The following is a 12,319-nucleotide window of genomic DNA, read 5'->3' as shown; positions in this document are numbered from 1 at the left end:
ACCCAGCTCTGTGTTCTGCTGTGGAGCAGCCGCCTCCTCATGGTTGGCCTCATTAGCCATGGAACGGGTGATGCGGCCTTTGCGCCTGCCCTGACTGTTGGCAGTTTTACGCCCTTTGGAAGTGATGGCTTCTTTCTCGTCGTTATCTTCCCCAGACGTGTCGTCATTCTTCTCCCTGCAAGAGCGGGGAAATCACTGGGTGACGGGATCTATTTCAGGAGTTTGCAACGAGGGCACTTTCCCTGACTTTGGGTGGGTTGGGGTTTTTTGGGTTTTTTTGCAGATGGTTGCAGTTCCAAGAGCGCGCAGAGACCTGACAGAGACAGGTTTAACGCTGGGCCATTCAAATTTATCATCACCTCCTCCTCATTTATCTTTCTGAAAGGGACCTGCTGGTAAATGTCTAGGCAGCCTGGATATAATGAAGCCAGATGTTCTCCTAAGTCAAGTATTAAGCCCATTACAGATAGCTAGCAGTCTGCCTGCCAACCTTTCCCAGCAACAAATCCGGCGTTCCCTGCTAAGCCATGCTGGGCCAAGCATTAAGACAGGCACACTTATAAAACTGGTCCGTCCCTTGAGCTGGAAGATCTCACATTGACCTCAACACCACTAAAGGTGAAGCTCTATGCTCCACTGCATCCTGATTTCTGCTTTGACTCTAGGAGGCTCAGCAATATCTTGCAACAATAAAATAAACCCTGGTATCAAAGCTGCTTCATGGACTGATCGGCTTTATAAAGCAAGTCAGTGATTTCTTCTAGGCTCGCCAGGAATGTGGGGGAAGAGGGGAAACCTATAAATGAATAGACTCGCTCCTTTGCTAGCAGCAGGTTTAGCCTGCGCCGTGCTAGGAGAAGAGAGCGATACACACAGCACATCCAAGGTAACCTGCAAAAGGATCACCCAGTACTGGGATCAGAGCCCAGATTCTGCTGGATGCACTTCAAAACATTGACCACTTCCCCTCCCACTCCTTCCAGTGCGGCTCTCCTGAAGGAGGGAGCATTGAGATGATGCGTTCCCAGACCAGTGCACACTATGATCCCTAGGGGTGAGGAGTAGAGAGAAAGGCGAAAACTTGCTTACTTTGTCAGTTCTTCTTTATCGTTTTCTGCTTCCTGTTTGTCTTCCTCCTTCTCTGCCTCCTTCTCCTTTTCTTTCTCTTTTTCATCCTTCTCCTCTTGGCTGCTACGGGGCATCTGCTGCTGCTGCTGCAAAACAAGGGACAATTCAAAAAAGAAATGTTGAGGCAGATAAATCTTAGCACCTGGACTAAACCAAACAAGCGCATTTAAACTATGCTGAAGGGGCTGACTGAGAGGGGAAACAAACAACAAAGCGCTGCTTAAGCCACGGTGTGGACATCTGCAGGCCAGCGGGTCAGAAAGCTGAATGCAGAGATCAGAGCCCTTTTTGGGTCTGTGCTTAGGGGCCTGATCCAAAGCCCATTAAGGTGAATGGAAAGGCTACAGAAGCTATGAGGCTAACAATGACGCAATGCGTGTTGGGTCAAGCGACGCAAGACATTCTGCACAGAAGAAGTGAGCCTGACCCCAGATCACCTGAGGGAGAATCCGCACAGCTTGACAGACACTTCACTGAGAAGCTGTTATTCCCATTTGCCCCAAACGCTGCTGGGTGTGAGGCACCCACCTGTCTTTACCCTCCTTTAAGAGAGGTTTCAGAGTAGTAGCCGTGTTAGTCTGTATTCGCAAAAAGAAAAGGAGTATTTGTGGCACCTTAGAGACTAACCAATTTATTAGTCTCTAAGGTGCCACAAGTCCTCCAAGACAGTTCGTGCAGGAGCCCGCCCTGCTTCCAGGCATTTCATGTTACCAAACAGGAACTTTTCTAAAACGATAATAATGATGCTGGATTCCATTTTGCAGCTGCAGGAAGACAGCACGGGGGAGGCCCGGTTCCTCAGCCCTCCTTCTGGCTAGCATCAAATGAAAGGAATTCCACAGAGACGTAGAAATTAGAGACAGAAATGATTTATTAAGCCACGCTCCTCCCCAGCTAATACAGGACTGTTTCCTACAGTACATCCACCGGGGCTTGCCTAGTGCAGCTTTCCTGGGGAGAGGATTCCACAGGCTGAAAGGAAGAAACCTCCAACTGAACTGATCCGCAGAAGGGCTGATCCCGAATGATCTGTGCAGCCCGTTTGCAGCTGCTAGGAAGGTGCTTTGTGGCAGAGACGTGCGATTTGATGGCACACCCCAGTGTTGCCTGTGAACACAGCTCTCCCGTGCACCAGCGTTCTGCGCCAAGCCAACTCTTGTGCCTCAAAGGGTTAGTGCTAAATGAGACGTGCAGAGCTACTGAAATGGGCTACGGGAAGTGACAGGAAAACATCTTGTTCTTTAAGGCCTTGATTCAGCAAAGTACTGGAGGCACGTGCTTCACTTTAAGGATGCGCTCATGACTTCAGCACCTCTCTATTGGTGTGGGGTGGGGGTTTATATTTTATGGGATCCCAGCTCGCCACAAACCAAATGGCAACCGTCAAGAGCGAGGCTGATTCTCTGCTGCCTGCCGCCCTGCGGTGGCATCTGCACCTGCACAACGGGAGCAGGAAGCCCAGCCAGATCAGAAGGGCAGCCTTTCACGCCTGCTGGGCACTAGTGAAAATGACAACAGGAGGCGTGAAGCAGCGAAGAATCGGACATAGTGACGAGAGAACTTTGAAAGGGTTGGAACCACAGTTCAGAGAATACGCAATTGCTTTTCAAACCTTCCTCTGATCCGCTGGAAGCTCTGTAGCCTGCAACAGGCTGTCTCAGGAGATTTCTGGGGCAGGTAAACCCAGATTAGCTGGAAGCCTGGGCTCTCAGGGCTGGCGATAGTTAAATGTCTCTAAGTATCGACCACTCCCGCTCCTGCAATGAATTCTGCATGGGCAGCCACTGGGCCTGTGTAGGCACGGAGCTCCACTGATGTGGCACTCACTGCAGAGGGGCAGGCTCTAAAGGGTTTATATCGAGATCTGGGATTGGAAACAGTGCTCCTCTCTCTGGGGTGAGGGAGCCCCTTGAAAGGTAAGAGATGTTCTCTCAAACCAATTCACACAGCTGCTAGAAGAATCAGGCAAGTTCAGAGAAGCCGTTTGGTTATTTAAATGCCGCATCATCAAATCAATACAGGACATTTAGACTCGTGCATTGATGCAAGCGTAAATAACAAGGCCCTACAAGCAAGTGCTTCTGTGCCTGCAGGGTAAAGCCAGAAAAATGCCCTTGTCTAGCCAAATCCCCAATGCACGTACTCATTCATCCAAAAGATCACACTAGAGGAACTGCTGCCAATGCATCTGCATAGACAGGAAGCAGCAGTGGAGGGCGTTAGATGGCAGGAAATTGGGGGCGGGATCTTTCAGACCTCATTGTGGGTTAGCGAGAGCAGCCTGTATGGGGCTAAACTTAGTGTCATTCATTAATAATACTCACTAATGCTAACAAACTGTTGCATTCATTTCAAGGCGGCTGGGTTTGCATGTAGCACTCTCACGGCAAAAAGGAATCTCACAACCTCCAGGGACCCGTGTCTCCAGAATGCGACGGGTCTGATTTACACCCACCAAAAGGCTCAGTTGAGACTGAAACTCTCCCTCTACCTCAGCTCCTCCTCCCTCACTGGCCTGGTCCCACCCCCTCTACACAAACAGGGTCAAATATGTCACATGCTCGTAGTCCCTCTCCCTGCACTGCGGCAGAGAGGCCCGATTTCCCTGCTACCCCCAGGCAGGTGGTTAAGGAGGGGCGCAGAGCTGCACGAGGATCATTCTGAACACAGCACGTGGCAAAGACCACGCTGACGGGGAAGGACACAACAACATCCCTGGGTTGCAACAATGCTGCCCTGAACTCCATGACCCTTTCTGAGTCATGGATGTGGTTCACCAGTGAACTCTGTAGCTTAGGTTCGGCTTGGACAAAGAGCCACAAGATTAGCAAGACTCCCTGAGCTTCGAGGGGCCCGACAGTCTCCTGAGGAGAGGCGGCTGGGTGAAGTGGGCTAGAGCTTCTAATTTGGTCAGAACCGGCACACTCCCTTCCTAGTAACCATTTCATCAACGAGGCACAAGGGGTTTTAGGAAAAAAAATCTTAGGACTTTTTTTGACCCTTGTTACTGCCCTTTCCTGACGTCCAGCAAAAGGGGAGCAGACCTGCCTCCCTCTCCCTTGCAATGGACTGAATTACTCTGCGTGACGCCAGCCCAGGAAGTGCAGATGCCAATGTGCCAGAGTGTGTGTAAAAGGCTGGGACAGAGTGTCCCTCGCCGCATCACACCCACTCGGGCTGGAAGGTGTTTGAGCAGCCACAGATTTTTACCCACCCTGCCACAACTTCCCAGCGCTCCCCCAGAGGGCCTGCTGCAGCTCTCTCCCACCAAACCCATGCCATGGTGTCCGAGTGATGCCAGGACCCCGGGAGCATGGGATGAACTAGCCAAGGCCGCACGCTCCCCCTTTGCTGCTCGGCTGCCAGGCGCGGGGCGGGGTGGGCTTGTTTGGGGAGCTATTGTGGGAAGGCCAGTGAAAAGAGGGGCCTTGTGTTTTTAACACCAGCCAGCCACAGTGGGTGTTACGTAGTTAGGGGTGCTCCCAGGGCTGAGTCACTAGCCGATCCTCACTGCCAGCCAACCCTGGCTGCCCCGGCATCTCCTCACCACTTTCCTCCCCCTGCCCTGATGATGCTTCCCTGGAGGGCTACCCAGGAGTGCCCCATTCTCCTCCCAGAGCCACAGGAGCCTTTGGCAGTCACAGCCCCTTGCACTAAGGTATCACCTGTCCGCCCCCTCCAGAAGGGACCATGGACACTCCTCGCTGCCTGGGGCAATGCAGGCAGGAATTCTCTAACACAGCCAAGAGAAGGCTTGCTCTGACCTGGTCACACAACCCTATCTCATTAATCTCCAGACAGACTGATTCCTTCCAGTGTCTGTGGCTTTGCAGGCACTGGGAAACAGGCCTCTGCGCACCAGATGGAATCCAGGATGCAGAGCAGAAGCGCACTAGCTGCCACTATGTCCAAGTGCCCATCTTCCACCCTGAGGTCAACGATTAATCGAGTGAACCAGGAGACGGGTCACCACGCGGGCGAGCAGCCCCTCCCTGCCAGACGGCTACAGGCCCTGAACACGTCTGTGACCACAACAGCAACAAATTGCCTCCTATTCCTGCAAAAATGCCAGCTTCTCAGCTAGAGGCCTCACTGATAAACCCACCAGCCAGCCTGCAGAGAGCTACAGTGCAAACGTGTCCCTGCCCTGCTGCAGCTGCCCCGCCATATCACTGGTTCCCCTCTGCTCAGGCCTAGTCTACACCTAGAACTTAGGCTGACTTAGCTACACTGGACAGGGCTGGGGATGAAACTGACAAGCCTATTCCTGGCCTGCAAAAAGGGAGCCAGCAGACAGAGCTGAGATTATCATAAGGGACCAACAGAGAGGAAGGATGGTCCAGTGGTTAGGGCACTAGCCTAGGACATGGGAGACCTAGGTTCGAATCCCTGCATTGCCACAGGCTTCCTGTGAGAGCCTGAGCAACTCACCTAGCTGCTCTCGGCCTCAGTTCTCCATATAGAAAAATGGGTATAATAGCACTTCTCAACATCACAGGGGGTGTGGTGAGGTGCCCAGAGATGGGGGCCATGGAGGTACCTTGGAGAGATCAACTCCTAGGAGGGTGGTGAAGCACTGGAATGCGTTACCTAGGGAGGTGGAGGAATCTCCTTCCTTAGAGGTTTTCAAGGTCAGGCTTGACAAAGCCCTAGCTGGGATGATTTAGTTGAGGATTGGTCCTGCTTTGAGCATGGGGTTGGACTAGTCAGTGCTTCTCAAGCTATCTGACGTGGGGGACCAGCAATTTTTTCCCCCAATGTGCGCGCAGACTGGCAGCCGATGGCTTGCCGACCGGCCCTGGTCCGCGGACCACCACTTTGAGTAGCACTGGACTAGATGACCTCCTGAGGTCCCTTCCAATCCTGATATTCTATGATAATAGCCACATACAGAGTTCTTGTCCATGGCATCACAAAGCTGTGTTCCTGAGGGAAGGCTTGTTACCATCTTATCTTGTGTTTGCACTTATTCAAACCAGAGTGCTGTAATCCTGTAAAGCAATCGCAGCTCTTCTGCAAAGTATCAGATTGGGATAGCACAGATGATAATGATCTGAGCGCCAACGAGCAAAAGCACAGGGTGGGACGGGAGCAAAAAGGCAACGAAACACACCCACCGAAATACATGTGTACGCGGACGCAGCCCGAAGCGAGTCTATGTCCCTTGCATGGCCGCGAAATAGGATGTGCATTTGAGCAATTTGATTCTTCAACAGAAAAGATAAACCCAACCTGCTTGAGAGGGTTTGTGGGGTATGTACACAAAAAAGGCTGTGTCCGGGTCTCCTTCCCTCCCAACGAAAGCTGCTGCATTAAAAAAAAATTGCCCCACAGAACACTTTTAAGCAAGTCTGATGCAATGTCAACCACAGCATTAACCTAGCATCACCTCGCAGGAAAATGTGTGCTTCACCCCACCAAAAAACAAATAAAATAGCCAGTGTTTGGGCCCTGGGCTGGGCTACCCACATGGCAGCACTGCCCTAAGGCAGATCAGAACAGCATAGGTGGACAGATGACTTTGAGAATCAATACATCTCACTCCAGCAGAGGGAATGGTTATTATTACGATGCCCCATCCCACCTGTAAAACAACATCAGCGTCAACATCTTTAGCACAAGGCCACCGAGGAAAAATGATCCTCATTCAGCTTGTAATCCTTCCCCCAGTCAGAAGGCCTCCTGGCTAAATGGCTCTTCAAATTGCGTATTCCTAGCAGATTTCTTATTGAAACTATGTATTCCCCATGCTGCGAATCCACTGCAGCAAAAGGAAAGCCAGGAGCCGTCCGCAGAGCCCCAGAGTGCAGCGAGATACCCTGCGAAGGAACCTTGGCTGTACTGACAAATGCCACACGTTTACCACCAAAGCAGTGAGCATCACGCTGAAACCCAGCAAGCCTGGCTGGGAAGAGAACACCGAGTAACCGGGAGAGGTTGAGCCCACACACTGCAGTACAGTTCAGATGCAAACAGGAAGTGCTCCAAGTACCTGCTCTGGTTCTCCAAGAATGTGGACACCTCCCAGTGATTATGAATTTATACTGCAGTAGCACCGTGGAACCCGGGTCACCGACCCGGACCCCATGGTTCTAGGCACTGCACAAATGCAGAAAAGACAGACCCTTACCCAGAAGCCAAATCAAAAACCGTGAAGTAAAACAAAAACAAAGCAAACAAAAGACTTGGAGGGGAAAATAAAGGGATCTGTCTTGTCGGCACACTCCATAGCAAAACTACAAAAGGAAAGGACGGGCCGACCAGCTCTCAGCAGGAAAACACCTGGAGTCAGCACGTCGTGGCTCCTCGCCCAAGGCACGACTAGGCCTAGCAGTATATTTTGTAGCACTGCGTGACATCCAGTTTTCAGGGTCACTGTTCCACAGTCTCTTTGCCAGGAAATATTTCCCTGATATCCAGCCCACAGCCCCTCTGCTTTATCTAATCCCAGTGCCCTCCGGGGGGAAGCGGCAAGCGGTGCTGGGGGTTAGCGTGGATCCTCTCTCATCATAGGGTGGACGATACTGATGAGCATGGCGTATTTCCAAGGGTGGGCAAGAGCAGAACTAACTCCTGGCAGTGCAAGCATCCATCTATCCAGGATACAGATCAGCCCCCATTTCTGTAGTATCTGAGCCCCTCCCAGTGTGACACACGTATCTTCATAACAGCCCTGACGGGCACAGCAGGGCTCTTGTCTCATTACAGATATGGGCCAGGAGTCACAGGGAGCTACATGACGTGCCCAAGGTCCCATGGGAAGTTTGTGGCAGAGCAGGGACTTGCAGTCTCTCAGGACCTAGGCTAGCCCTCTAACCCCTAGACCCATCCTTCTCTAGCATCGACGCTGGCGCTTCGCGTTCCCTTCAATCCCTCCTGTTTATTGAACTCAGCTTGGACACAAACAATGTGTCTCACAGCCCCGGGGTGCAGGCTGACGTTCCCCGGAGCCCTTCCGCCTGAGCTGCACAGTAACTATGAACAGCTGCTCACCTTTGTCCTCATTTCCCAGAGGACTCGGATTAGCTCTAGACAAGCACGGAGCTTGCAGCCCTTCCTAGAAGCCGTGTGCACCTCTAGTTAACTCGCCTTCCAGGCTGTGACAGCACCCACCCACTGGCATCGCCAGCCAAACCCCACCCTGCCCAGCAGCTCTCTTGTCTTGACAATAATACACACCCAAGTGACACCCCGCCCCCAGGTGGGAATCGGCCTTGCCAACTCCTTTGGGCTGTAATGTCATGAGGATTTCGTCCGCCGCGAAGCTTTCACTGCTTGCCAGCCCCTCCCTTTCCCTCCTCTCGAGGTCCCGGCTCCCGAGGCAGTCCTCGCATTCCCTGAGCAGCGAGGGGCTTCTCGCTGCACCCCTCCCTGCCATCCGTGCTCCCTGCCAGCCGCGGGGAGGGAAAGGTGCAGCTCCTCCCACTTCTCTGTTTACTTCCTCCCAGAGCCAGCAGCTGCTGAGATCTGGCGGGAGGCCGCAGGAGGAGGGGTGGGGAGCGGGCTTCGTGCGTTCAGCTCCCCCCCGGCCCCCAGAGAACAAGGAGGGGACTCAGTCCCCCGCAAGGGGCGAGCGTCCCTCTCGGGGAGCTCGGCAGCAGAGTGCCAGGGTGGATCTCAGCAAAGTCTTTTCTGTCAGTCCAGTCAGGGAGGTTTCCCCGCCCTCGGAAAGCTCCAGCCAGATTCACAGGCACCACGCGGGAGCCAGACCCAGCTCGCATGCAGCAGTCCCCGCTTGGAAGGACGGCAGCCTCTCCCCACCGGCGAGCCGGCTCCCCGAAGCACTTACTTCCAGCTCCATCCCGGACCCTGCCTCGTGCGAGCTGCTGCTCCCGTACAGCCCCATGGCCAGCTCTCGGTGCTTCCCGCTCCCCCTCACAGCCCTGCCAGCCGGGCGGGGTGCGTCTACATTCTCCGGCTCGGGAGGCTTCCTGACGATTTGCATAGTTAAGCCGTAAACTAACCACAACATTCCTCTTACGATTTTGCAATCGGCTGGAATAATGTGGTCGCGCTAAGACGGGCCGATGAATCATGATCTATAAACCACAGCGCTCGTCACCGGGGCTCAGGGCTGGCTGCAGCCAGCGTGATTCATCTCAGGGGATGCCAGGGTTAATTTACAGCACATTGCTATTTATTTTCCAAGCTTTCAAACCTCCGGAGAGTTCCTGTTCCTGCCTTCCCCTCCCCTCCGCTCCGCTCCGCCCAGTGGGGCCGTGATACTCGAGGCCATGGCACCGTGTCAAGAGGATCAAGACAATTCCTCTGCAACGCACAGGAACCTCACAGGCTAGAGGGGATTGTGCACGTAACCCCAGAAGTGTGGCCTCCTGCACCTTGCGTCCAGGAGAGACTCACGTTCTCCAACAACCTCACTCAGACCCCTAACCCCGCTCAACGGAGCCATCAAAACCCCCAGCAAAGAAACACCGCACGGCTCCGCTCCCGACCCTGGCCACTGACTCAGTCCTTAGCGTTTGACTTATCGAGGCACCTAGGGCCCCAGCGGGGCTAGGGACTGTACGAACACAGAACAAAAAGACTGTCCCTGCCACTGAGGGGCTGCTCCTTCAGTCACGCTCTGCCAGCACCGTTGGGGAGAGAGCCTTCCCCTCTGCAGCTCCCGCTGCCTGGAATGCTCTCCCGGTGCCTCTGTTGGTTTATCTAGGACGGGCCTCCTCCCTTTCCTTTCCCTCAAGCTCCCCTCTCCAGGAGCACAAGAGCCTTCTGCCCCGTGCCAGCCTCTGGAAGTTTCATCCTGCCTCGCCAATGCTCCCATCCTGAGCCACGCTGTTCTCCCCAGTTCACGCCTCTCCCTCCGCTACTACGTCACTCTGCAGAGCCACCGGGGAGCTGCTGGGAGCAGACACCTGCTGCTACGTGCGTTGAATTGCAGGGCGCACCTACCAGACACAAGGGTACCTAAGCTGCACACTCTACAGCAGGGGAACTCGGGGGGGAGAAGGGTGAAACCTCTGGTCCCATCTCCCCATCGTGGTGAGACGATCGCACGGTGGTGCAGGCGTGAGTTAAAGACGATTTATGAGTCCTCACCGTTCTGAGACCCCCCCCCCCCAGCATAGCCTCCCTTGGGGAGTGGGCCACACGGTTGGTTTTTTTAATCCCCACTGATTTTTGCTGATCAGGCTTGCAGCAGGATTCACTCCTCTGCTCCGCTCACAAGGCCAAATTCTTCTCCAGTAAACCTTTCATGTGGCCACTAGCGCTGCCGGTACATCACAGCACGGCAGCTTCAGAGATGTAGGTGTCCTGCAAGACCCTCCATGCACCTACCGCAAGGCTATTCAGGCTCCCAGACTTCCCACAAAAAGCAAAAGGGGGGATTCTTTTGTACAAGCCACAAACAACGTACTTGCTGCAATATGACCCCCCAAAGAAGGCTGTGCCTGCCCCAAAGAGCCCCCGATTCCAGGGCTCGCTTTGCTGACCTGCACCCAGCACAAGTCAGTATTTCCGAGGACAGGAATTTGCAGCATGAGGTCCCAGCAGGTTTGTGAGGGATAAAAGGTACACTTAGGTCTGGAATGAGGCACGTGCTTTACAATCAGTTGAGAGGCAAAGTGAATGCACGTATGCATGCACACGCGCATGTGCCCACCAATGCCACGAGCAGGCTAAGCACGGACCCTCAGAGACGCTTCCCCCTCGGGTTCACTGTGCTACTTCCACCCTCTCTCTTAGCTCTCAATATACAGTACTAATGAGTTTGCACACTGATCACTACACTGTGACTCCTGGCACTGCTCAGAACGCACAGCTCCCCCACTTCCATCCATTAGAAAAACCACGGTGGGGAGGAGAACTCACGAATATCTGGAAGAAACTCTCTCTTCCTTTTAATCCTCAAAACAACCCCCTACATCACCACCACCCAGCTCTAATCCCCACTCATAGCTCCAGCGGCACCTCTGATCAGTCCCCTTTCTCCTCCTTCCGTGGTTCTCCAAGGAAGACTTGCCACCCCACCTCAATTGCTGTCCTGACCTCCAAGTTGCACAGGCCAAGCCTGCAGGACGTGAGACAGCACAATTAAGCTAAACCCCTGCACCTCTCTGTGTCCCAGGTAACACTCAACGGATCCTAGGGCCTGGAGCTTGAATGCATCCTGCAGCGAACAGGCACGACCCCCCTCCCCACATCTCTAGATATTGCACCTCCCCACGACAGCTCTCGCGATGTAATGAGCGATGCATGCCCTGAAGAGAAGCCGTGAGCCAAGCAAGCTCATTTCATCACCTCTCCAACTCATCCCATGACACCTCCAGCAACACAGTTCTAGGATATTTTTCTAGTATTAATGACATGGCTTTTACAATCACCACCTTGGCTTTGTTCTGTGCGCTCCACGGCAATGCTCTGACACTAGCGAAACCTCCTTCCTCCCTGAGACAATATCGCCTTCCAACCAAATTGGTAGCAAGCGGAGTGCCTCCGGGATCAAGCAGAGTGCCCCAAGGGTCGGTCTAGGGGCCGGTTTTGTTCAATATCTTCATTAATGATCTGGAGGATGGTGTGGATTGCACCCTCAGCAAGTTTGCAGATGACACTAAACTGGGAGGAGTGGTAGATACGCTGGAGGGTAGGGATAGGATACAGAGGGCCCTAGACAAATGAGAGGCTTGGGCCAAAAGAAATCTGATGAGGTTCAACAAGGACAAGTGCTGAGTCCTGCACTTAGGGCGGAAGAATTCCATGCACTGCTACAGACTAGGGACCAAGTGGCTAGGCAGCAGTTCTGCAGAAAAGGACCTAGGGGTTACGGTAGATGAGAAACTGGATGAGAGTCAACAGTGTGCCATTGTTGCCAAGAAGGCTAACCGCATTTTGGGCTGGACAAGTAGGAGCATTGCCAGCAGATCGAGGGACATGATCATTCCACTCTATTTGGCATTGGTGAGGCCTCATGTGGAGTACTATGTCCAGTTTTGGGCCCCACACTACAAGAAGGGTGTGGAAAAATTGGAAAGAGTCCAGTAGAGGGCAACACAAATGATTAGGGGGCTGGAGCACATAACTTATGAGAAGAGGCTGAGGGAACTGGGATTATTTAGTCTGCAGAAGAGAAGAATGATTTCTTTGATAGCTGCTTTCAACTACCTGAAAGAGGGTTCCAAAGAGGATGGATCGAGACTGTTCTCAGTGGTACCAGATGATAGAACAAGGAACA

General features: G+C 53.3%; 1 protein-coding gene across 12 annotated transcripts in view; it reads right to left on the bottom strand.

The window, feature by feature from the left end:
• NCOR2 (nuclear receptor corepressor 2) overlaps positions 1-12,319 on the bottom strand; it is a 404,021-nt gene that overhangs the window by 106,423 nt on the left and 285,279 nt on the right. For 10 of the 12 annotated variants that reach the window (XM_048821124.2, XM_048821129.2, XM_048821125.2 and 7 more), the window contains 2 exons: positions 1,090-1,214; positions 3-175 (listed from right to left, as the gene is read on the bottom strand). In XM_048821124.2, coding sequence (XP_048677081.2) covers positions 3-175; positions 1,090-1,214 — 298 coding nt within the window. Of the gene's footprint in view, positions 1-2; positions 176-1,089; positions 1,215-8,917; positions 9,211-12,319 lie in introns of those variants that run through there. The other 2 variants (XM_048821137.2, XM_048821126.2) reach the window with 2 other exon arrangements.

This window comes from Caretta caretta, chromosome 15, assembly GCF_965140235.1.
Source record: "Caretta caretta isolate rCarCar2 chromosome 15, rCarCar1.hap1, whole genome shotgun sequence".
Lineage (NCBI taxonomy): Eukaryota > Metazoa > Chordata > Testudines > Cheloniidae > Caretta > Caretta caretta.
Note: the sequence above shows the minus strand (reverse complement) of the source record. Positions and strands in the feature narration are given on the sequence as shown.